The 25698-nt window shown below is 39.0% G+C and overlaps 7 protein-coding genes across 16 annotated transcripts in view; 3 read left to right on the forward strand and 4 right to left on the reverse strand.

Annotated features, from left to right (window-relative positions):
* Positions 1 to 179: 179 nt before the first annotated feature.
* Positions 180 to 5149, reverse strand: Ubc6 (ubiquitin conjugating enzyme 6). 4 transcript variants are annotated; one of them, XM_076440432.1, is made up of 5 exons: positions 4403 to 5149; positions 3015 to 3095; positions 2725 to 2929; positions 894 to 1055; positions 180 to 640 (listed from the first exon to the last, which is right to left on the reverse strand). In XM_076440432.1, exons 1-4 carry the CDS (start codon positions 4444 to 4446, stop codon positions 900 to 902), a joined length of 486 nt encoding a protein of 161 aa, XP_076296547.1. In that variant the 5' UTR covers positions 4447 to 5149; the 3' UTR covers positions 180 to 640; positions 894 to 899. The 4 variants fall into 4 exon arrangements, with proteins under 4 accessions (XP_076296547.1, XP_076296549.1, XP_076296550.1 ...); XM_076440434.1 differs by lacking the exon at positions 4403 to 5149 and adding an exon at positions 3477 to 4350; XM_076440435.1 differs by lacking the exon at positions 4403 to 5149 and adding an exon at positions 3317 to 3453.
* Positions 5150 to 5427: 278 nt separating this feature from the next.
* Positions 5428 to 8108, forward strand: Trus (programmed cell death 2 like trus). Its single transcript, XM_076440413.1, has 4 exons — positions 5428 to 5972; positions 6091 to 6524; positions 6989 to 7444; positions 7520 to 8108. Exons 1-4 carry the CDS (start codon positions 5862 to 5864, stop codon positions 7782 to 7784), a joined length of 1266 nt encoding a protein of 421 aa, XP_076296528.1. The 5' UTR covers positions 5428 to 5861; the 3' UTR covers positions 7785 to 8108.
* LOC143216858 (complex I assembly factor ACAD9, mitochondrial) lies at positions 8004 to 10359 on the reverse strand. The gene has a single exon (XM_076440363.1). It carries the CDS (start codon positions 10118 to 10120, stop codon positions 8246 to 8248), a length of 1875 nt encoding a protein of 624 aa, XP_076296478.1. The 5' UTR covers positions 10121 to 10359; the 3' UTR covers positions 8004 to 8245.
* A 339-nt stretch (positions 10360 to 10698) lies between these two features.
* On the forward strand, positions 10699 to 13035 carry Dctn4-p62 (dynactin subunit 4). The gene is made up of 9 exons (XM_076440411.1): positions 10699 to 10955; positions 11038 to 11108; positions 11190 to 11386; positions 11475 to 11611; positions 11694 to 11853; positions 11935 to 12118; positions 12187 to 12379; positions 12504 to 12694; positions 12776 to 13035. The coding sequence occupies exons 1-9, from the start codon at positions 10827 to 10829 to the stop codon at positions 12996 to 12998; spliced, it is 1485 nt and encodes a 494-aa protein (XP_076296526.1). The 5' UTR covers positions 10699 to 10826; the 3' UTR covers positions 12999 to 13035.
* A 415-nt stretch (positions 13036 to 13450) lies between these two features.
* Positions 13451 to 14755, reverse strand: Rps14 (ribosomal protein S14). The gene is made up of 4 exons (XM_076440436.1): positions 14604 to 14755; positions 14139 to 14289; positions 13969 to 14056; positions 13451 to 13724 (listed from the first exon to the last, which is right to left on the reverse strand). The coding sequence occupies exons 2-4, from the start codon at positions 14285 to 14287 to the stop codon at positions 13506 to 13508; spliced, it is 456 nt and encodes a 151-aa protein (XP_076296551.1). The 5' UTR covers positions 14288 to 14289; positions 14604 to 14755; the 3' UTR covers positions 13451 to 13505.
* Positions 14756 to 15298: 543 nt separating this feature from the next.
* Positions 15299 to 19298, reverse strand: Mre11 (double strand break repair nuclease mre11). Its single transcript, XM_076440359.1, has 11 exons — positions 18976 to 19298; positions 18710 to 18881; positions 18501 to 18637; positions 18252 to 18442; positions 17559 to 17763; positions 17141 to 17480; positions 16922 to 17069; positions 16697 to 16857; positions 16494 to 16620; positions 16121 to 16411; positions 15299 to 15525 (listed from the first exon to the last, which is right to left on the reverse strand). Exons 1-11 carry the CDS (start codon positions 19079 to 19081, stop codon positions 15430 to 15432), a joined length of 1974 nt encoding a protein of 657 aa, XP_076296474.1. The 5' UTR covers positions 19082 to 19298; the 3' UTR covers positions 15299 to 15429.
* Positions 19299 to 19811: 513 nt separating this feature from the next.
* Positions 19812 to 25698, forward strand: part of Dora (zinc finger SWIM domain-containing dorado) — a 130942-nt gene continuing 125055 nt past the window's right edge. For 2 of the 7 annotated variants that reach the window (XM_076440333.1, XM_076440339.1), the window contains exon 1: positions 22543 to 24763. In XM_076440333.1, coding sequence (XP_076296448.1) covers positions 24586 to 24763 — 178 coding nt within the window. In that variant the 5' untranslated portion in view covers positions 22543 to 24585. Of the gene's footprint in view, positions 20300 to 22542; positions 24764 to 25698 lie in introns of those variants that run through there. The other 5 variants (XM_076440334.1, XM_076440337.1, XM_076440336.1 and 2 more) reach the window with 5 other exon arrangements.

Consider the following 25698-nt stretch of genomic DNA (forward strand, 5'->3'; position numbering starts at 1 on the left):
TGCACAGTTATAAAAGCATTTTTTTACGAGACACGTTTGTAAGAAATAAATTTAATGTTTTCATTAACGTTATTGCTTCTTATCATGACGTTCGTTTTTGATTCTTGTTTGTCTTCCCTTCCTAGATACATGTTCGGCAAGCTTACAGAAAAAGGATACTGACTTGTACATACTGTTACTAATGTTGTTCATCAACTTTATTAGGAAATGACAAATATTCAGTAATTATTCCTCTGACAAAGTTTATTATCATTCCTTACTGTATGTACTATATTATTTATACACTGACATTTTTACTTTCTGTGCACAAGGAAAAAAGCAAACTACTTTACAATAGATTACCGTTTAGAACATATAAGTAAGCTATTAATATTTCAGTGTTTGATCTGTTTTAAACTTATCTTTTAAAGGCCATTTTATAATTAAATATAGCTGTTAATGTACGTAACTTAACGTTGCGATGCGTTTCACGTATACGCAGGTATTTTTGCACTTTTTAAATTTCATTTTATAAGGATTCCTAGAGTCTAATTATAATGAGCAAAACCATACATCGTTTTATTTATATACTTATAGGTAAAGATCACATAAGTTCACAGTGCGATTCCACATCACTCCAATGCTCTACATTCTTATGTATCTGAAACATAGTCAAAAATTAAATAAATACTTTTATCTTTTTGCGGTTTGAAAGAAAAGCAAGAACTTCAAGAAAAGCTTTCATTTCATTAAACATTAAAAAAAAAACACAGAAAAATGTCTGTAGAACAATGGAGCATATTAATGTACAGATTTAGCGGTGCAAGAAAAAACATGTTGGACCACAGACTCGTGGAAACAATATAAAAAACTGTATATCAAATACATTTCATGAAATCCAAAATGAACCATACTTAATGTCAGCGGGGATCTTCTGTGTGACTTTCTTGGAAATTCAACCAAGACTGTTCAACAACAGTTGCTACTCTCTTCTCATATTCCCGTTTATTTTCTTGGTATAATTGTGCTGCCAAAGAATTGGCTGGTGAATTTGGATTTGGTTCATCCAAAAGAGACTGCAACAAATATTTTATAGATCTTGAATAGTTACAACATATAAACAATGATTTATATATATATATATAACTCTATAACAATTGATTTATTCGAAATGACAAAACAACAATAAAAGGATAAAGAAAACTATTAGACTATAAAGTGGAATTATGCATTTATTATGTGTATGTACGTGTGTGTGTATGTATATGTAAATATATGCGTATACATACATACACGATACATATATATGTGTGTATATACATATATATATATTTTTTCTTTTTTCTTACATTACACAGAATAGGTATACGTGAATTTTACGTACTATATGAAGTACTAAAATTTAATTGAAAATACAGGTTCTGTGCTTGTGTGAAAGACCAATGCTTTATATAGCACAGGAACAGAAGCGTCAAGTATTAATTATCATCTAACGTTTTTTTTCTTTTTTTATAGTACTAATTTCGTGTTATCAAATATCGAAATAAATAAATACACAATTTTATAATAATTTATTATTCAACATTGTAAAAATTCGGTCTAATGTTGCACATCGTGGTAGTTCAATAGAGCTTTAGGAAGAAACATGCTAAATATTTTAGCGTTAGCTCCTTGATAAGGCTGCACGTTCTCCACTGTATCTGATGGCTGTAGGTGGCTGATCGATGCTGCAACAGCATCGTGAAAACGCCTGCGACTAATCCATAAAACTCTGCTCCACGCAAACCTTCACTCGCTTCTCGTACTCGCGTCGGTTCTCTTTGTACAGTTGCGCTGCCATTGAGTTGGCAGGTGAATTCGGGTTCGGGTCACTTAACAGCGACTGCAACCACATAAGTCGTACTCATTATACAATATTCTCGATATTCTCTTTCTTTTGTTTTTTTTGTTTTGTTTTCTTCGTTTCGTTTCGTTTTGTAAAATAATGCATGGCCATAATTTTGTAAGTAGATGACATATTTTTGTTCTTTTTATGTACTTTTTCTTTTTAGTCGGTATCGGTGATTAGAGATACAGTTATGGTCAGGTAAACGGATTACAAGCACAATTTTACCGCCAACATTATATGTATACATGTACGTATATATATATATGCGAAGAATTGTTTGGACTCAATGAATCAGACTTTGCTGAATTGCAACCGCTGTTAAGACGAAAACTTACGAATCTTTATGATATATATATGAGAAACATGACAGATGTGAACACATAATTGTACATTTTTTACAAATACATGATTAACATTGATCTCGCATGAAATAAAAAGATAATTAAGCACACATTAGTTTGATAACATACACATTTTATGTTCTCTTTCTTTTCTTTTGCTTTTTTTTCCTGTTTTCTCTCTTTACAATTAGTAACTGCCATGCAAATCATATCTGCAGCTTCTTAACACAAACTTAGCACAGTATTATGGAACTAAAAAAGTAAAACAACATAAAGGAAAGAAAAAGAAACTTTAATCATGGATTACGAGCGATTCTTTTATTGTTGTATACTTACTGTCGCAAGCTGAATCATCATCGGTTTATATCGAACTCAATGTACAATATGTATTTATCGTGAAATGCATGCGATGACGAGGGAGATTAATGATTCAGGAGTACAAATTCTATGAAGTACCTGGATTCGATGATTCGCTAACTATATCGAACAAAATAACATATTGTGCATTTACAATACCTGTATGGATGTTAAGATAGCAGAAACATCGTAGGTGGGACTCCAACGGTTCTGTAGTATGTCAAGACAGATGCCTCCATCGGCGTATACGTTTGGATGGAACATCTTACTAACAAATCTGACTGTAGGTGGTTTATTTGGATATTCTTCTGTAAATTCTATTATAAGTTTGAAGGTACCATCTTCGAATGGAGTGTCATGTGGTCTGAAACAAAGTAAATTCTATTAGAAATCCAGAAGAGTCGATTGATTCTACCTGCTTGTGTTTACGTTTGTTCCTTAGAGCTTACCCAAATATAACTGCATTCCATATCATAATATTATTGTCTGTAGGTGCTCCTGATACTCCAGTGGGTGGGTCTTCTTGTAATCTGTGTACAAACCAATTCATTAGAAATGTGTAAATATAAATATTCTTGTTGCAAGCATTGGTGGCCAAACATTTTTGCTCGACAATTAAACAAGCTTATGTACGTTGTTCTATACTGCAGGTTTTATAATGCCCTACTCTTTTGGTGGAAATATATTCTATAGTCTTAAATTTATTATAAAATATGCTTTTAGCGCATTAAATAAATGTGTCAGTGTGTACCATTGGCGGTCCGAATGGGAAGTTTAACGTGTGACATTGGTTGAATATTATTCAAAAGAATGTCTTGTACAAAGACCAAATTTAGATCTCCCTCCACTTTTGATGTCGTATTCGATGTCTGTTTATATAAAACATTTTTTGTGCAACCTCGTATACATACATTATCATACTATTCGAATGTTCCCTCGCGTATCAATCTATTGTTGTTGCACAGCCAACAACCTAAAGAATGATCACCTAAGAGTGCACAATACTGTCACTGTTCTTCCAGAACGAGCAATCTAAATAAACACATGATTGGTGTACTAGAGATTATTTAACAATTCAAATTTGTCGAATAAATTCGAATTACGATCGTGAAACGATAAGTGACTCGCGGTAACATAATCTATGTAAGCTGGTTTTTTAATATAGCACAGTCACTGAAAATACTATTAATAGACTTCCGGCAGGTAAAACGTTAACACGACTTTCGACAAACGACTGTAAGCACAGCCTTACAGTCGAGTGAACCGAACCGAGACTTTCCAAAACAATAGCGAAGTGTGGTGGTTAGATCGAAACGTGTGTTTATTTACGTGAGAAAGAAGGTTACTACGAGTCAACCGGATATTAATCGGAATCAATTATAAGAGAAATCAAAATATAAACAAAACCAGATATAGTCTCTCGCGCGCGCGAGAGAGAGAGAGGGAGACAGAGCAACGCTTGACCATCTATCGAAAGATCGGTGAAATCTTAGTCGAAGTCGGAGTGGTTTCGAATCTCGATCAACCATCGAAATCGTTCTGGTCGCGAGGATATACAAATGAAACGCAGTAAACGATCACGAAGCGGGTTCCTGCGTTCCTAATAATAACTTCTTGCGAGACTGTGCAGAATGACGTTGATCGAGTCGTGTGTAACCCTCGCAATTCCATTTCGGTTCCCGTCAAGGGAAAAGCATTCGGAGTAGGTACACACGCAGAAAAAAGGTTACGGCGGGGACAAGGAAAGCGACGGAATTATAGAATATTCGATTCGCAATGGCGGTGTACATGACACCGCGAAAGCGATGACACAGGAATGTTAAGATAGCCACAGTACCTCTTAAAATCTCTCATTAGTCTCCTTCTAGCGGGGGTAGACATCCCTCACGAATGGGCTCGTCGCACCGAAATCGTTCGATTCGGAAGAATTCCAGAACGTTTCACGACGACCGTGGATACACACGCACAGGTTACGCGTGAATTCCTCTGGCCGAATAAATATGTAATCGCAGGGCCGCGCGGCGGTTGCTCCGACGACCTCGTCGCATACACGAGAACGCCAGTTGTTTCTGTTCTGTTCTGTTGCGTACGTCTTTGCCTTTTGTCAGTCCGAAGGCCACCCTATCCGCGCGATATACCGTTATAAGCTTGTTCAAAATTAGTTTCACCGAACAGGTTCTTCCCGATTGGCACTTGACCGCACCGTGTATCGATAGTCCGACAGACACCCGATGATTTTCACTCGCCCCTCGCTCCCGAGAAAAAACCCACTAGCATGGGAAAAACCTACGTAACGATCACCCTGAGAAATTCGTTCACCGGACTGCCAAACCACAGACAGCTGGATAGATATACGGAGGGGATAAGGAACGAACTGTTTTGCGCATGACGTCACTAACTAAAATCGGACTACTCGACCAATAGTCAATCACTGTCCCCCCGTGTTTCTTCTTTCGATTTCGAAACGATCTCGAGGAACCTGAGACGGGTGTGACCGACGAACCCGACCGATCGGTATCGAGAAACGAAATTCCACGTGTGTGGATATGTATTCCTTTCATCGGTGATTGTCCAACTGTTTCCCCCCAAAAAAACAGCCATCACGGTCATCGACCAATCCGGGAAGCCCCATGGTTAAAGCCCGGTTCTCATCGCGGCGGATCGCGAACCTAATTTTTCTATTGAAGTTCTAATGAAATTCCTTTCGGGAAAGATTACGTTTTCGATACTCACGATACATTTATTCGATATTATTCACGATATTTCTGTCTTGTCCTTTTGTATTGCAATGATAATGCAATGATAATGTTCATGCGAACCAGCCTTAACATTCGAATTTCGTTTCTAGGGATTTTCGACGGGAGACGACGTTCTGGCTGCGATATTTCTCGAACGCGAAATGTCATTCTAGAAATGACGAGAATTAGAAACGCTGGCGCGTGCTGCGTGCAATTATGAAACTGATTGATAATGGAATGTCGTTTTCTTTGTTCCGAAGTTCGGAATACGAACTGTTTGCCAGGGTTCGTGATGCACATGGAATCGCATGGATCGCTAGCACGACGCGAGAAACACGGGATTTCTTGTTTCTCTTTACGTAATGTTTGCTTCTATGTACATAAAGCATTCAAAAATCGATAATGGAACAGGACACTGTTAAAAGCGCACGCGTCGACCGATACCGATGCATGTCAGCTGTCCACCGCTGAATACAACGTTGCGTCGCGTCGAGGAATTCGAGTATTCCTTATCTTACCGAGTCTTCCAATGAAGAAGTAGAATTTTATGCAGCTTTAATGGCTTGTGATAATCGGACGAAAGTGTACCTGGGATACGAGGATGAATATGTTACTGACAAACACCGGGCGAGCATTAATTTTATGACGAACAAGATCGGCGGATTTCCAGTAAGTACTCTCGACTACTTACCGTTTCAAAACACGATACCGCTTTCCAAACGATTATCATTATTATTATCGAATAAGCGATCAATTATTTACCAGATTTAATAGATCACTGTTGTAGGACTGTTACAAGAAGAATACGCTATCACTACCACAATGCAGGCTGTGTGGTCTGCGTCAACTCCTGGTATTGCAACTCTATGTTCCATTAGAAACCTCGAAATACCACAGAACGCTTTATATCTTCGCCTGTATAAATCCGAATTGTTGGAATCAAAATGAAAGTTGGACTTGCCTGAGAGTTCAGGTGCTGGCGGATGAATTCCAGACAAACGCCATAGATACTAGCAGCACGACCGTACCATCTGTAGGTTCATGGTTGTCGGATGCAGATGACTGGGGGGATAATTTCAATGACAATTCCAACGAACAGAATGGGAATAACTTTTTGTCGAACAAAGCGACGGAGTTTAATTTTTCTTTGCAAAGGGAGGTGGAGCAGAATATAAGGGAAGAACTGTCTGCATTGCATGTAGACGATCCTAACGCGAACAGGTATTTATGTGCAATTGTAAATCAACTAGAAATATGTATATCAATACTAGAGATTCTTATTTCACTTGGATACAGGGTGAACTATGAATCGTGACCAGTAGAGGTTATTAGCAGTCCAAACGAAAATGTTTTTATTAAATTTTTTAAATACAAATACACCTATAATTTTTTTGAGAAAAATGGCAAAAAGTTGCTTTTTCTATATTTTTTTTATATGTGATAAAAATATTTTCGATTAGACTGCTAACAACAGAGTAATCTCTACTGGTCACGATTCGTGGTTCACCCTTTATAAATACACGTGGTATGTAAACCGTGTAGTAAGAATTTAAGGATCCGTGAATTGGTCCATGAATTCTTTTTCACGATTCACATACCGCATGTACACGTGTATTTTAATACACATTCGAAACCGCGATCTCTAATTAATACCGATTGTTTCAATGAAATACAATTGATTGTAGTCCAGCGAGCGTGGAGTCTCCGGTCGGAATAGGAGCTGTGGGTACATTGGATTCGCCGCAAGCGTCCGCCGAGATCGACGGCGAAGAGAGCGAAGTTGTTTGCATAGATACCCCGACTCAGGCTCAACGCGATTTAATCAGTATGTTACACGAAGTGACTCCGTTTCCTATACAGCTAGAATCGAACGCCGAAACCAAGTTCTCGTTTGTCGAGATATTCCTTTCCGTGGAAGAAGAAGATTGCAGCGGGGACGTGCCGCAACACGTTCGCGATCTGTTACTGAAGTATCAATACAGAAATCCGGAACTATCGACGAAATCTGCGGCAGATTCAATAGATGGGAAAACAAACGAAACGGACATGGAGAAATACGAGAAGGGTATACCTATGCACGGAGACGAGATGTTCCATAATTTTGTCTCTCAGATACAGAAAAATCCTGGGCAACTTTTACGGTAAATGATTGATTGATTTCACATCGTTACCGATTTACAATGTCTAATCGTTTTACTGTTTTATATGTCCATCAGATATTCAAGAGACAATTCCGCTCCATTGATGTTGTACCCAATTAGCGGATGCGTAGGGAAGTGTCGTCATTGCGGCGGTGAAATGATCTTCGAAGTTCAGATTTTATCGACGCTAATCTCGAAATTGATACTGCAACCGTGTACAGAGAAAAACTTCCAAATCGAATTTGGAACTGTTTTAGTGTACACTTGTCTGAGAAGTTGTTGGTCTGCGACGGATTTATACAGGGAGGAGCATGTTATCGTTCAAGCAGAAAGACTATAGTGATAGAGAACGAGGAAGTAAATTGACTAGAAAGTTGTAAACCTTTCATTTTAGGGAAATTCTAGTTGTATTCCTTTGGTAGCGAGATACCGTCCACCTGTTCGTGTCTACTTGAAAATTCCTAGTACAGAATGGTGCATAAAAACTGGTGAATAAAATTCTAACTTCTGGTATGAAACTTTACTGGAAGCGTTGCGCTAAAAGATCGAGGTAGAACAGTTACAAGGAGAATTGTTCGTTTATTTTCAAATTCATCGTAGTGTAAGGATTAATAACTGTACATTACCATTCATACATAAATACAGAAGTCTCAATGGAAATATATTTACTTAGTTTCTTACTGTATCTACAAATTCTTTGAGATACCGATTCTTACATACGTAATACATACGTATCCTTCGAACATTATTTACAAATGCTGATTTTTTATTTTGTAAAGCTTATTACTATGCGATTACTGTTTAGGTGAACGTCCTATGTAGAGGATGTTCTATAGGATACATCCGTTGACTGTACATTGCATCAGCTATATTTTTGTAATATACATCACCATTTAGTATATCATTGTCCTCGATTTCTTTTGTCAGTCTGCTCACTATGTTTAACGAATTATGTGCCAGACACACTACCATATCCTTTTCCAGATCCGAGTTTCGCAAGCCGATACTGTACGACCTAGACGCACGTGATAAATTAGCGAACGTCGCATACATTTCTGTAATCATATCGTTCATCCTAAGAAGCTCTAAGTATTTATTCGTAATGTCTGTTCCATGAAGCGTCAACAATCTTTCCACATTGAACTGTGTTTGATATATAGACTCTTGTAGATAGTAAAGACCAGGATCCAATGTTGCATGCAAATATCCCATAAGCATTGGTTTCTTAACAAACATCTTCCTATAGCTTCTCGTTAGGGCATTGACAGGGTAACCTGCCGGATTTCTTAATTTAAATATTTCTTCCGCTGTAACTTTTCCTGCATGTTTTAAAGTAGCTGTTCCCACATACAGCTGTGCATCTATATTATTCATATCTAGCGTTGTTAAAGCTAAGGCATTATGATACATGTCTGTATAATGACTGTTGTTCATATAGGTCTGTGCACCTAATACTTGCAAACCAGATTGAATAGTACTCAAACATTTGTTCGCGCAATAAACTTCTGTCACGATTCTTTCGACTTCGACGTCTTGATTTTCATATAAATCTGCTAATTTACTGGTCAAGTAAGCCATGCTTTCCATAGTATATAACGTGCAAGATCCTTCGGCCAAGATCTTCTTCACAGAATCAAATCCATGAAGATCCCTGTCAAAGTGTTTCATTTTCAAAACGTCCGTTGTCATATTTTTCAAGAAATTTCTTAAAATCGCAATAGATTGGGCAGCTATAATCTGGTTTCCAGGCTTCAGCAGATCCATCATAATACTGAACGCCTTCTTCGGCTCGCCGATAACATTTTCATTGGGTACTATGGTATGTGTAAAATTCATTGAGCATACAGGTATTTCGTGGCGTCCGATCGTTTGGTAGGTGTCTGTAAAACTTATCCCCGGGTAATCACGCTCGACCAAGTAAAGTGATAGCGCATTTATATCTATCACATTTCCTATGGAATTCTGCGCGAAAACAAGAAAGAGATTAGCATTCGTTCCATTGAAGACAAATACTTTATCTCCGTTCAGTTCCATTGAATTTTCATCGTACGGTATGGCAACGGTTTTGAGATGATTAATATTGGTTGCGTTATTGTCTTCTTTTAGGCATATCGCTGGAATACATTCACCGCTCATGATCTTTGGAAGGTACTTCTGCTTTTGACTGTCAGACCCGTACTTCAAAATGAGTTGAACAGGCAACATGTTATTCTTTACTAAATGCGTACCCAACCAAGGCAATGTGCTGACCGTTTCTATCAACCTCAATGACTCCGTTTCCGACAAATTTAAACCCTTATAGGTTTCGCTACCGTACGCTCGGAATATTTCAAGATCTTTCAGACACGAGAGTACAGCATTTCTGTCGACCTTTTCCTTTGACTCGCTGCGGTTGAAAATATAATTGTCGATCGGCATCAACCAAGTCTCGAAGTCCTTGAACCTTTGAATAGGCTGAACCTCGGCCAACGAGAAAATTTCTTTATCTATATTTCCTACTGCAAGATTCTTCAGGAAAGGTTCTCTTGCTGGTTCCTTTTCTCGACATTCCGAAAAATAATATTTATTTGGTTTCGACACTTGTGACTGCGCGACAGTTTGCACATTTCTCTTTGTAACATCGCATAACTTTGTTGGGAACAGTTTCTTAATTTTCAACTGCTGTCGAGTAAACATTTTTAATCGCGCAAGAATAATGTTTTCAACAACAGTCCCACGAAACGTACAAAGCCGGAGGCACTTTTATATGCTTTCATATGATACGATTGGATACGATATAAATACGATGGCCATGCAATTGCTGGGGTAAGCAGAGAGGAAATGAATGGAACAAAACTGAACAAAACCTATACTGCTACCCTGCTGCCTGCTACCACCTGCTAATTTCCAAGAAAATAGAAATATATAATCGGTATTGATTGGTATTGATCGGTATTTGTCCAGTATTTGTCGGTATTTTAGACAGTATTTTAGATTTTGGAACATGAAACACAAAGTCCCCAAAAGTCCCATAAGATTATAAATGATTATAAACAATTATAAATCAGTATAAATGATTAGAGTCACATATTGTTCTATTTCATTTGTATTTCATCGCATAATTAGCAATAATTAGTCGAAAAATTGAATTAAATTATTGTGAATTATTTAGAATTACAAATTATTCAGAATTATTGCAATCGTCGGCCATCGTCGGCTAATATAGGGATTTTATATTCTAGCAAGCTTACCACCATTGTTACATCTTATCAGATTTTAGAATATAGTCACCCAACTAGAGATGTCCTGAAGAAAGTCTGGAAGACAGATTGTTCGAAGTGTCACTCGCTACGTCTAATATCATATTTTCTTATAAGTAAAGAGTGGAATTGAATCCATCGCTATGTCATATTTAAATCAGGCCGACTACGTGCGTTACGTGTGTAACTGTGGATCGTTGAAACCGATATCGCAAACTTACTTCTGCAGACACTGTTCGAAAATTCGTTGCGGTTACTGTGTCTGTCAAGAGGTAATTATTCAGTAAAATTATATAGCTTTTGTTTTTGCCTTTTTGTCATTCGACTTTCTATAGATCGAGCTTTATTTTATAGATCGACACACATTACTGTCCTAATTGCATGGAAAATTATCCATTCGCAGAAGCACGACTCAAGAGGAATAAGTAAGTCAGAGATACCCAGAGCCGTATTTCCGAGAAACATTTCGATCGAATTTTCTGTTGATTTCAATAATATGTTAACAGGTGTTCGAATTGTTTTGAATGTCCTTGTTGCTTTCATACTTTGTCTACGAGAGCGGGACATATACCTTATAAAGCGGCGCCTCCCGAAGGAGAGGAATCCAAAGATGCTAAAACAACACCAAAGAAATTTTATTACTTGTTCTGTTCGTTGTGTAGATGGACTTCTAGGGATGCTGGTATTCCAGACCAAACGGTTGGTACGTACCTAAAATGTTACAAAGAAATATTTCAACGATCGATTCGACAAGAATCCAATAATCTGATAAAGACACATGTTTCATTTAGCTACTGGAGGCTGGCCCGAGCAAGAAAATCCTAATGTCGGTCGAATTAATGCTTTAGTCGATTATCATAAAATATTGGCATCCATAGAGAAGCAGCAATGCGAGAAAAAGTTTCGAACAAAATGTCCTTATATACCTGTAAAGTATTCGAGCAACTTTTATATGAAATTATTATGTTACTGTTAAAAGCCTACATTTAATTTGTACTTTACAACTTCAGTCTTATGCCATGACATCTTTGGCTCGCAAAAGGATCGCTTATACACCGTATCCTGTAGCTAAAAACCAATTGAGCGATCTACCTCCGCCATCTATTGCTACGGAAAAGGTGGAAGAACTGCCAGAAAACATTTTTACAGATCCAGTCGATGTAACTAAAAGTACGATAGTTGTTTAGAATGAGATTGCATTGTTGTAGAAACTTCTGTAATCCTTTTGAAAATGATTCTTTCTTTAAATAGTTACCACATTGGAACAAAGGTTACAACATTTAGAAGTGCAAGCGGAAGACGTGAATGAATTACGCCCGCAACGCCGGAAATATTTAGTTAAAAGATCGCAACGTTGCAGAGCATGCGAGCACAGCGTTAATAAACCGGATCTTTGTCCACAATCTACCAGGTTCAAGATTCAGCTTGCTGCATTGTAAGTTTGTCGAATATCTTCCATCGTATTCATTTCTCATTTAATTATCTGATACATCCATGCCATAGTTATTATGTGCCAGAAGTAAGAATTGTTACTTGCGAGCCATTAAGACCAGGTAAAACGAGCGAATTGCTTTTGAAATTTTCTAATCCAACTCAGCATCAAACACAAGTAACATTGTTACCGTTGGATACTCCGATGAGTCCAGTAGAGCTTTCACCCGAGAAAGAAGATGTAAGACAAGAAAATGCGGAACAGGTAACACTGGTTCGATTAATTTTACTAGAGAGTAGATATTGTTCCAAGTAGTTCAAGAATAAGATACATTTCTAGATGTAGGGTATACCGTACAAAAATTACATGAAACTTTCTAACGGAACAGGATTCAGAGTCTCCGAATTTATTACCTTCTATTGTACGGAAAATGCCTATAGCGGAAGAAATTAAAGCCATAAAAGTTGCTCCGAATGCGGACGTACTTTTGCCTGAAGCTTCTCTAATACTTCCACCGAAAGACGATACCGCTGAATATGACGATACTGGCGATACTCATAACTTTCAGGATGACCCAAAGTATGTATTTCTAATTTCGAATCTATCGCTGTCGATTGTATCTTCGAAACCTTTTTTTAATATTAAATCCTCTATAAAAAGGCTTGTAGTTTGGCGAAAGGGAAACAAGATAGTGATAAAAGTACATGTGACTCCACACAAGAGTTTGGAGGAACACGAGGGAAACGAATCGGTGATTATCGGGTTTGTCATGCAGTATGGACACGTGAATACAATTACAACGCTAGAGAATAAAGCGCCTAAGAAATTGGATCTGAAAGTGAAATTGTATCTCACGATCGGAAATATAGTCGGAAATGCTTAATGCTTACTGTACAAGCTCGATTTTCTATAGAACACACTATTACAGTATAAATTATGGAAGCTTTCGTACATGCTATGTAATCCGAAGATCGAAAAATAATTAACTAATTTAACTTAACTCCTTAAATAACATTTAACTTCTTTCATCTTTCTTAAATATTTATTCTGAACAAGAAATATTTTATATTTTATAGCAAATAAAATGCACCACAAAAGAGATAGATTTATGAAAATATTTCTTTCATTCCTTAGTAATAAGTAGACTGCGGATCTTTATGTAGAATAAAAATTGTCTGCATGGATTGCACGAAGTAGAAACTAAATTGAATGTTATTTCTTCCTGTAACGATTTTAATAAAGGAGAAATTATCATATACTCGGTTTTGCTATAAATGCATAAAGACCCGCAATCTAGTAATAAAGCATCAGGGAAATAGAATAATTATAAGGCAATGATCTTTTAAATATTTATTTTTGAAAGATAATAAACCACGCATAGAACCATAATTTACAGCCTGCGTCCACGACGACCACCCTTTCTACGCGTAGAGTCAGATGGAATTGGTGTAACATCCTCGATACGGCCAATTTTCATACTAGAACGAGCAAGGGCTCGCAATGCCGATTGTGCACCAGGTCCGGGAGTTTTTGTTTTATTTCCTCCTGTAGCCCTCAGTTTAATGTGAAGCGCTGTGATACCAAGGGACTTGCATTTCTCTGCTACGTCCTATGAACAATTAATACAAACATATTAATGTTAAGTCATTACCGTTGATACGCGTTTCATAGCTTTATTTCAAATGTATTCTCCCAAGCAAAGAAATGTGGCCGATGTAAACCCCACTTCGAAAAGGCAAGGAAGCAATTTAATATTCCACAAACATGAACGCACCTATGATCAGGGGATGATCGTTTAGGTGCTGCCTGAATGTGGCTAGATCGATGTATTTTATAAATGAAAAGATGATTACCTGAGCAGCAAGCATAGCAGCGTACGGAGAAGCTTCGTCACGATCTGCTTTCACTTTCATTCCTCCGGTAACTCTAGCAATGGTTTCTCTAGAAGTAGAAAGTATCGGTAGATGTATTTGTAGTTGCATAGTATACAGTTGTTCGTATGAAATAGTATTTCGAAACATACCTGCCCGAGAGATCGGTTACGTGGACGAAGGTGTCGTTGAAACTTGCAAAGATATGTGCAACACCGAAGACAACTTCACCTTCGCGAAGTTGAGGTCCGAGGGAGACCTGGACTTCTTCCTTCTGTACCTTTCCCCTTTTTGGTGGCATCTCTGTTGGAAATATTAATGTTACTCAGTGATTTCTATCGGCATAAATTCTTAAGATTAGTTCATCTATTCTTTAATTGTATTATTCGTTCGATTCAGATCGTTGGATATAAACAGTGTGGGGTTAGTTTCAGGTTATGTCTTGACATATAGCGTCCATAATGCACAAGACTATCGTGACATTAATTTCATCCGTTCGCATCTTAAAATTAAACGCTAGTGCGATCGATATTCTAACAGATATACGTAGAAATATATATCCCCTGTTTATTCGATGCATTATTTTTCACATAACATTAAATTTTCTGATAGAATACCTGTAAATTTTATTTAGAGTGCACTCCCTGACACAACACGAACAGAGCAGGAAGTCTAAAGGGAGATATCTTCCGGCGCGCGGCAGTCGAGTGCGATATCGATAGTATCGAAACTCGAAATACAAGTTGAGTATTCGCTCCTGTCGGATCAGAGATGAATGGGTCAAAGTGTCAAAGTAAATATATAAATATTGGTAATTATTTACAAAGTACTACGCCTTTTCGATTTTGATGAAATTTAAATATGTTATAGATTTCGACATTTTGAACAACTTCTTCCTTTTCCAATATAAGGGGGTTGCTTTTAGTTTTCGAGATACATATTCACAAAAAACTATTGCTAATAGTGTATGTATTGAATTTTCCGTATTCTTGCAATTTCTGCGGTGTCTGTTTACTTTTTTTTATAAACACGCTGGGGATATGAGAGAGAAAACAGGGTCTCACTCAACTAACCACAACACATTCTATTCGCATAATCTTTGCATTGTATTTATTTAGCTGTCATCCATAATTTGATCTAGTAATTGAAAAATCATGGAATAGAATAAGTTGTGGTTAGGCGGCGGAGAAGGCCGGCCGTTAGGGTCAGAGTGAGTCTGAGTGAGACCATGTTTTCTCTGTCATATCCACAGCGTGTTTATTCAAAATCGGAGAGGAGTGGTACTTTGTAAATAATTAGCTAAATATTTTGTTTTAATGAAAAAATATTTATTTAAATACAAAGTTGAATGTATTTCTTAGAAATAAGAGTTAATACTTAAGATTAAGTAATAAGACTTAATACTTGATGGTCATTTCTTAACGTAGTTAAGAAACAGGAAGATTAATCGGAATCGTCTAGAATGAACATCTGGGATGCTTTGGGGTTGATTTGACTCCTCGACGTATTTAAGTAGTCAGCTAACGATGGTTGTTCCTTCTAACAGATAATGCAACATCGTAATTAATGGTAAATCAAAGGCGTACGTGAATTATGAATCGTTTAATACAATTCTATTGGGTTGGCAAGAAAGCAATTTCGGTATTTTATGGTAAAATGAAAGCCAATTCTTTGATTCAAGCAATGAACTTTAATCAATAAAATATTTTCCATTTTGTTCGACGATCTTTTGCCATCTTTCTGGTAGCTTCATAATTCCGCGTTCGTAGAACTCCTGCTCTTTACCATTCAAAGAGTTTTCTAAACTTCGAAATAAATACAAGCAAGCTCCAATAATTTTTACCACATCTTTGGTAACACGTGGAAAATTATTGGAGCTTGGTTGGGAAGTGATATCACATCCACCATATAGCCCGGACATTACCATTTATTTCGAAGTATGCAAAATTCTTTGAATGGTAAAACATTCACTAATGATGATGAAAGCTATCAGAAAGATGGCAAAAGACCATCGAATAAAATAGAAAATATTTTACTGATTAAAGTTCATTGCTCGAATAAAAACATTGCGTTTCATTTCACCTTAAAATATCGAAATTACTTTTTCGCCAACCAAATAATACAATGTACTTACCTGCGCTTTTGTTTGTTTCGTAGTTTTAATCGGCCGCTTAACTGCTACGGCAAAAGGACTCTTTTCCGTTTCTTTATCGGATTCTTTGCTTGTATTACTACCTGCTCCTCCTCGTGATTTTCTACCTCTAGCTGTTGTTCCTCTACCTCTACCTCTACCTCTACCTCTACCTCTGGTAGCAGGAGCTTTATCTGATTTTTGCTCCTCATCTCCACTATTGTTTACAATTGCGATATCTATTTCCTCGTTATTAGAACGTGCCGTCGGCCTATTATTGAACACCTCTTGGAGCTGTAAAACAGTACACGATTATCCAACAAGTCAGATCTCGCAGCATGTTATTATTCTACAATGAATTCGTTCGTATGTATACTTCTGTGTCCTCTTCTCCTGCTTGTTCCCTTCTTTTATCGCGGAAACTTTTAATTTCTTCCTTGATATCTTTGGCGTTACTGGCATCACAATTTTCCAAATGCGATATACTTTTCTTCATTTGATGGCTGCACATAAATATATCAATATTAAAGTAAAGGCAAATCATTGTGTTTTTGAAATATTTGAATGCATGTGTTGCACCTTATTAAGTCTTTAAAAGCATCGCCGTCATCTCTGTCAATAAATCGAGTTAGTGCTTCATTCAAGCCATTCACTGATAGGACCGTTAATTTATCTTTATTTTCTTCTAAATTGAAGTAATTCTTCAGTCCTCCTTGTACAGTTTTATTCCAATCGTCGAGCTAGAGTGAAAATCCAACGGACTTAATATTTGGGCACTAATAGAATATTTAAATGTTTGCTTACGTAGCAGAGAATTTGAGCCATGTCCTGGACATTATCGTCGGCATCCTCAAAGTTGGACAACATTCTTTTCTTTCTGGCCTGCTTGTCTTTACGAAACACAATCATGTCTAATGGATTAGCGATTTCCTCGCAATATTTCTGGGCTAATCTAAAACATACATATTTATTATGTATTCATGTTTATTACCCGCATTCGCTAAGATACTAATATAATCTTACTTAATCTTGTCGAATACTTCCTCGTCTTTGGTATGAAATATTCTCAATCGAATCAATGGCTGTACCGGCTGTTTTTCATGACCCGATATTTGCTCTGCGGCTTTAGGTATCAATTCATTCTCTATATAATTGTCGACAAATTTGTACACAGATTCCGACAACGACAAGCCATAGTTTTCTTCTATATTCTCGTCCTCCAGAATCAAATTGTCGAATACGAACGGTCTGACAGTTTTCAACTTTAATTTCTTCATCTTAAACTTCAAACCGTTTATACTCAGTAGACCAATGTGTTTGGTCTTTGCTTCACCTTCGCACAAGGAAGTTGCGATAGAGCTACCTGTAATTGCATCTCTTCAGCAAGAATTCGATAGCTTCAATGTATCGTAATTATTAAATCAATTTGTAGAAAATATACCTGGTTGAGAAACGAAGTATTCAGTTTCCGTGACAAATTCCGGCGTAATGCGACATTCGTGTTCGTGTCCCCATATGACAAGATTAAGGAAATTAGGAAGTTTGCTTTGAGAAATGTGTCCGTGTTCAATGTGTTGCGCACGATTTTGATGTAAAACAAGCATATTAAAGATGTGTGGTATCTCTTTTGGACGTAACATATCCACCTTTGAAAGAAAAACATTTGCATTCTATACAGGTTTCCCAATACATATACAGTCGGGGACAATATTAAGTGGACGCTCTTAAAAATCGCATAACTTTATTAAAATTAGTCCAATGGACTGGAATTCTTTTACGATGTTAGACCGACTAGTTCGCTACAGAATGAGTAAACAAGAATTTGTTTAGATTGCAATTGGTAGGAATCATACAAAATTTAAGAAACTATCTTTTATCAATAATTAATTTAAAAAATGCGATTTCAGATAAAAAAAGGTTGACAAAACATCATTTTTTAAAATTTTGTACGGTTCCTACCAATTGCAATTTAAACAAATTTTTGTTTACTCATTCTCTAGCAAACTAATCGGTCTAACATCTTTGAAAAATTCAAGTCCTTCGGACCAATTTTAAAAATGTCATGCGATTTTTAAGAGTCTTCACTTAATATTGTTCCTGACTGTATGTGTATGTATGTATCTCGCAATTTCACCTTATAATCCCTTAACAACCGTGACAATCTCTGATCATTTATATAACTTAAACCGTAAAGTGCAACATGCGTTTCACCCTTCTTTATGATCAATGGAGGAATGGTAATATTTGTAAGATCTGTCCATTTCCCAAAATAATTGATAAAACCAGAAGCAGACAATAAGTCCAACGATCCGATTGCTCCAAAATCTGTAATTTGATTCACAGTTAACAGTAGGTAAAATGATACGAAGGAAACATTTCTTACTTGGATCATCGTGGTTCCCGTGAATGGAAAATATTGGCATGCCAATATTCAAATTGGGATCCTCATAATTTACAATTTTATAAGCACAGTGTTTGAATACTACTTCTGGATCGCTCAAAAATTCAATCTTGATTTCCCTGGTAAAGAAAAAATGATTATAACTTTGCTTATAGGCAAAATTGAATCTTGCATAAATATATCTGGCCAACCTGGATCCCAAACAGTATTTTCTCAATAACTGCATACATCTTAGAACAGCGGTCTGCGATGGTTTCGCATCGTGAAATAAATCTCCACCGAGAAGTATAAAATCTACTTCGTGCTTTTGGCCGTATTGAAGGATTTCTTCGAAAGTAACAAAACTATCATCCGATTCCTGTCCTAATGTAAATTAATTACTTTTAGCATATTTGGGTACATGTAAGACGAATTAAGAAAGAAACAAACGATGCAGAAGTATCCGAAGAGAACCAACCTCTTTTTTTGTTGTAATCATAACCGAGATGAATATCGGTTGCAATTAAGATTTTAATTGTATCATCTGCAGTAAGATTGTTGCTGCACCCTGGTTCGGACGACATTTCACGTATTTATGTAACGTTCCCTTCTTAAAATCTATTAATTCGATCGTGGTTCTCTTTCAAACACTTGTCAAGTATCGCATGTGATCAGATGGCACAGTTGTATTTGTTAGAGGCTAAGTTACAAGCCCGCCAAAAATATATATATATGTGACTAAAATATTTCAAAGGGTCATCGATATATCGACATATCTCGATAACATGACATATTCTCCACCTTAGACCATATAAACCTATAGACACGGCACAGATAATTTTCCTTGAAGAAAAGATGAACTGAATATAAAGTATATTTGAGATACAAATGTTTATTCTATATTATATCAATGAAGTATATACGAACTAATAATCGTATTATGTATTAGCTATTTGATTAGCTATTTTAGGAATCGATATTTGATTTTGAAGATTAACAACTTCCGCATATTATGCAGGTTACAGAATGTTTTTTACATATAAATCGATCACATTTACAACATTTCAAGCAAAGTATCAGTAATTTTGAAATTATCTTAGGAATTATCTTGTGACGTCACATTTACACTCGTCTTTTCTTCACATACTATGTCGGGTCTATAAGTATATTATGGTCTAAGGTACAGATGGCGGAGCGGTTCGTTTTTGAAAGACGGTGTTCCCCTCTAGTTCGCACATCTGTTTTATGGTTACGCGAGACGTTCGGGGAGCAAGGGTGGGGGGTTGTCGGGGACGTTCGTGGCGTTCGGCTCGCCACCTGGTGGTCAGTTGGCAGTCGTGGAGCAGCGAGGCGCAGGCGGAGGTTCGCTCGCCATATTTGTTGTTGTCGTCGATGGGGTAGGCTAGCTGGAGTTTTCGGACGGCTAGTGCAGTGGTAGTGTGTAATCCCGACGTAAGTTAGCTAAATCGTTCCCGTGCCCGTGCCGGGCTGAACCTTCGCGGAAGGTACCGCGGAGACAGTGCGAAATGTCTCTTACATAAAACTGGTGGGGCACTGGTGGCTCAGCTGTCCTACTCTGTTGTCGAGTGCGGGGCTCTATGTGTGGCATGCGTGTATACATATAACCCGTGTTTGTGTACTACTCCCCATTCTGTTCTGGTTCGGTACTGTTCGTTCGGTGGTGCTGGTAGTAGTAGTAGTAGTAAGTAGTGGGTAGTAGTAGTAGGTTGTAGGTGAAGGAAAAGGAGGAGGGGTGTGAAGTGCACCAGTGACGGAACGGTAAACTCGTTAGAGAGGGTGAGGTAAGCAGGAAAAGTGTACTGAATATACAAGCGCGTACACGCACATGTATGTATGTATGTATATATGTCCCCCGTGTCGGTGTTTCTTTCTCTGTGTACCGTGTCTATATATACGTGCATACGTGTGTGGAGGAAGAAAGGTGTGAAAGGTGGAATAGTGAGACCTATACGAGTTGGTGGACGTAAGAAACGGAGAGGGGTTGCTCTCCCCTTGGCGGGGTCGGGGTCGTCGCACGTTCTTGACGTGGGTCTGTCGACCCGCCAAGGTCCTTCTGCCTGCGTCCCTCGCCGATCTACACCCTCTCTCTTTCCAATTTTCCCTTTTCTTGTCCCGCCGTCGCGTCGCGAGAAACAGAGGTAGAATCTAACCTAACCTAATCACACGCTGCTGCTGCTACTGTCCGTCTGACGTTTGACGTTCGACGTTCTCATCGGTTAGTAACTTCTCTCGATCTCGAATCGTACGGTTTTCGGGACACGAAAACAGATCCTCCTCTCGCGAGGGAAAAATCAATACGCTGGTCAAACATTGTAGCGACGTGAATCAGCTGTTTCCGTATCCTCTAGCGTCCCGATGATTCTCCACCGTTTCCGCTCTTCAAGGATTCTCTGATTTCGAATTATCAACCAACGGTACTCATGTCGGTGGACATACCGTTTTATTTTGTTTTACTCTAACCGTTACATTTGAGAAAAATTTCCCTAGGAGATGCACATTTCGTTGGTCGCGTCAGGCCTGCCTGTAAACCAGTTGCTCGACAGATAAAGCAGCGAATTTATTGTTTACGACTGCACGGGAAAAAGACCACCGCGGGAAACGGTTTGATTTACATCCGATTTTATCAGTCGCAATCGCGCGCGCTTTGAATTGACTCGTGTAGTTCGCCGAAAACGGAATCCAGAAGCGAAAGGATCCGGTTACTTGTATACATTGTAACAGAAACAAATTCAGTTGGACTGAGGTTTAATAAAATAGAAGTTGGTTTCCGGTCGAAATTAATCGGAACCGATCCGCGAGGGTTCAAAGCAGCGGTTACCGTAGCTGTCTCCGGTGACAGCGGTATAATAGGGGGAGGAAATATCGGACGCCGTGTTGGCGCGGCGCGCAAAATGGTGGTCACCAGCGTTCCCTCGAATTTATCAATTAACGGCCGCGCCACCAAATTCTAGTCCCGTTCGGAAATTTTCATTAGAAAAATCTTGCTCGCGTTATTCTTCTTGGTTTTTCTTCATCTTACCCACGGCCACCATTGCGGGTACGTTTTCAGCTCGTTGTTCCTGTTGCATGCGTGACCTACTCGGACTGTTTACAGTTGGGAAACCGTAACTGGATTAATTCGGCTTTATCGTGCGCGGTTGTTTATAGACGTTCGGTAGAAGTTCGGATTGTTGACTTTGCTATTGAAAAAGTGATTTTAGTACTGTTCGTATTACAAAAAAGTCGTCGTTGTCATAATTAGACAGCAGATTTTATGCATTTATTACAACAATGAGAAGGCGTAATTTAAAACAATGAAAGCATTAGAAGAATTTTTGGTAATTGTGCATAAAGGGTCCCACCTCACCGATTTTGATAAAATTTAAATATGTTGTAAAACTCACCATTCTGAACAACTTTTTCCTATACATGTAACCGCCGCTCAGCCTTAGTTTTTGAGAGATTTGCGAAAAACTGCAGCTACTGCTACATTGAATTTTGCCTATACTTGCACGCCCGTGCTGTGCGTATGCTTCAGCATGATGCGACCGCTCGTCAACTGTTTATATAGATATATCACTACGATCGTCGGACGATCCGATATACCGCGTGAATTTTTTAAATCATATGATGATGAAGAATGAGTACATATTATATTACGACGACACCACACACACCCACCCAGTGCTTAACACGCACCCACTGTTTCTAAATTATACTCTAGATTCTTACGTATTTTCACGTGCTGATTACGAATATGATATTGAAAATTTGCACAAATGTTAATTTCTTAACGGAAACCTTCTTTTTAGAAACATTGGGTGCGTGTTAAGCACTGGGTGGGTGTGTGTGGTGTAGTCATAATATAATATGTACTCATTCTTCATCATCATATGATTTAAAAAGTTCACGCGGTATATCGGATCGTCCGACGATCGTAGTGATATATCTGCAGAAACAGTTGACGAGCGGTCGCATCATGCTGAAGCATACGCACAGCACGGGCGTGCACGTATAGGCAAAATTAAATGTAGTAGTAGCTGCAGTTTTTCACAAATCTCTCAAAAGCTAAGGCTGAGCGGCGGTTACATGTACAGGAAAAAGTTGTTCAGAATCTTCACCCTGACAACATATTAAAAAATCATCGAAATCGGTGAGGTGGGACCTTTCATGCACAATTACCGAATTTTTAAATATTGTTATATTATTTTCAACCTATCAAACGTATTAGGGGTACAAAACAAGTTCGGTGCCTTTTGAACATACTTTTGATCTTTATTTATAAAAAAGAGGAATACACGTTACGTTTCGAAGCTCCCAAACTTCTTCAAGCGAACGGAAATTGCTTGTCGAGTTGCACCCAGTTCCACAGCAAGTTTCTGTTGTGTTTGGCAAGGATTTTCATACAATAATTGCTGTAAAAATTTTCACTGCGAAATCATTGAAACCACTTCTTGCATGTTTTATAGGTTACAACATTTTCACCTAAAGCAGAACAAATCATTTTCGTAGCCTCAGCAGTATTTTTCTTTTATTCAAATACAAAAAGAATACAGTGTCGAATGCGCTGTTTCTTAAACGCCATGGTGCAAAGTATTCTTTTTCGAGGTTATGTACCAATTAGCGTAAATTTATATATATATAGTGCGTTTAATAGAGTAAGATTGATGCTTGAAAACACCAAAACGGTGGGAGAAACATTTAATTTGAAAAGCAATCACAATTGAATATATATAAAGCCACCGAACTTATTTGTACACCGAAGAAAATAAATGACTACCTCACTTCAGTTGCAATTCAGCTATAAAATTTTTATTTTGTTTAAAGATCCGCTGTCCAATTATAATCATTATAAACCAAATATAAATTTTGCAAGACCGCAACTAGATCAATTCGGCTGTATCGCGCGCGGTTGTTTACAGACGTTCGGAGGGAGTTCGGTTGTTGAAAAACTATTGACATTCAAAAACTAGTCGACTGAAATGACGCGTGGGGTTGATTGGGAGAGGGATGCCCGATCTATAAAATGTAAGGTTCGGATGTAGCCAACAAAAAAATCGATGCAATTGTTTTGCAGTGGAGCAGGGAAGATCGGTACATGTACGGATAATGTTACTAGGGTCGACGACCTTCAGCGCGGCATTGCAGGGTCGAGAAGGTGGGTACATCCTGAAAGACAGCTAGAGAACCGAGTAGCAGTAGATAGCGAGGAGCGGGGTAAGACCGGTAGCGACCCTGATCTAGCCCAACGAAGCAACTGGATCCATTGACAAACGGCTGGATCGGCGAGGCAAGGCGCGACGCGGCGGTGGCACGTGTGATGTCCCTTCTTCCCGAGCAACCCTTAACCCTGACACGTTCTTCAGGGTGAAGATTCTCCGGCCACGTTCTTTGTTCCTTCGTGTAAACGAGACCGACCCGTCAACAAAATTGTTGGTTCGATGAGTAAAATGAGAATGCGTGGATGACCATGATCCCAGGATCTTCGACGCAGCTGTGTCCGAGTCTGAGGGACGTTCGAGGGTGACTATAACTAATCCGTGTTCTGTTGTCCCGCAGGCAGTGGCGATCGGTGTGGGGGCAGAGGGTGCCGGGTTAGCAGGTCGCGGGAGCTCTCGCGGCGGTGGCTCCGGGTTTTTAAGGTACGGCGGCGCGGCGGTGTCGTCGCTTCGTGATTGCGGTGTGGCCGTCGTCGGAGGGTACACGTTTGTTTTGGGGGGGAGGGGAAGCGGCCCATAGTGGCCCGTAGTGTCGCGCGTGTCGATTCCTACGATAATTAAAACTGGCGGGCAACCTGGCTCGGTCTCCCGTGGGTGGTAGCGGCGGAGGCAGGCGCGGCGGTGGCGGTAACAACGTGGGAGGAGGAGGTGGAGGAGGAGGTGGTGGTGGTGGTGGTGGCAGCGGGGGTGGCAACAACGCTGGAGGTGGCGGCAACAGTGGAGGCGGCGGAGGTGGAGCTGGCAGCGGCGGCGGATGGAACAGGGGCGGAGGAGGTGGTTCCGGTGGCGGGGCTAGAGGTACAGGGCCGACCGATGCGTCCCCCGGACCCGGGACCGTCGAAGATTCTTCCGGCCAGCACGCCGTTATAATGGAGTGGGAGGGGACCGATTGCACCGATCGTTACTCCTTCGAAGATTCCGACCGCTTCGAAGAGGACTCCCTATGCAGCTGGAGCAGCGAGCCGGAATCCCTCTGCAACAATTGGAGGGGATGGCGGAAATCCAACTGGGGCGTCACCGTTGTCACCGGCAAGAAGACCGCCGAAGGTGAGTCCCTTTTCTCCTACTCACACCTGTTGTTTTTTAGGGGAGAGTCGCCCAAGTCTGGACCTGCGCTTCTATGTAGGGACCCAATTTACGCGATTTAGTGATCGCTATTCAACGTGTATGGATTTAAATACACGTGCACGTATTAACATGTCCGCATTTTAATTCGTGTGAATTTTTACGATACAGTTGTTAGTCTTCGATGCAACATACACGGGTATATAAAATAGATACAAATATTAACTTGAAAATTACTCTCATTCAAAAAATCTGATGTTTTAATGTTCTGACAACAAACTACTTCTTTTGCGATAACAATATTCGTAGCTGTTGGAAAACACCATTCCGGAGCAACTGCTGTTGCAGATATGTTTAAACATTTTCTTGCAGATTCTACGATTTTCAAAATGCAAAAACGCTCTTATAGGTACAGCAATACCATTCAATCCCATTGTTAAAAATGATGTTCACATTTATTGTTGCACGAACAACCGTGGAATTTGTGAAACCATAGTCTCGATACCTAAATTAATATCAATGCTCTAAAAATTATACAAATTAAAATGAGGATGCATGCATGCACGTGTGTTATTAATACACGTTCAAAATCACGATCTCTAGTCGGTACCGATATACGAACACTATCGAAGTGTACATATTAGCTGATCCTGACTCGGAGAAGGCTACCTCTCCCCTATGCGGCTACCCGTGTTCATTCTTCCGACGCGTCGGAACGATCTGCTTAGATTCCACCCTAGGTATTCGGGGATCTTTCGAATAAGCGATCGGGGAAACTGGTTAGAAAGCCACCGAGCAAGGTGCCCCTATTGTGTGCCTTATAACTTGCTACTTTGAGTTGCGAACGAGTCTGTCCTCGGGGACAATGATCTTTTTGAGAAAGACTCGCTGCAAAATACATGATCTTGGATCGTCAA

Source organism: Lasioglossum baleicum, chromosome 16 (genome assembly GCF_051020765.1).
Source record: "Lasioglossum baleicum chromosome 16, iyLasBale1, whole genome shotgun sequence".
Classification (NCBI taxonomy): domain Eukaryota; kingdom Metazoa; phylum Arthropoda; class Insecta; order Hymenoptera; family Halictidae; genus Lasioglossum; species Lasioglossum baleicum.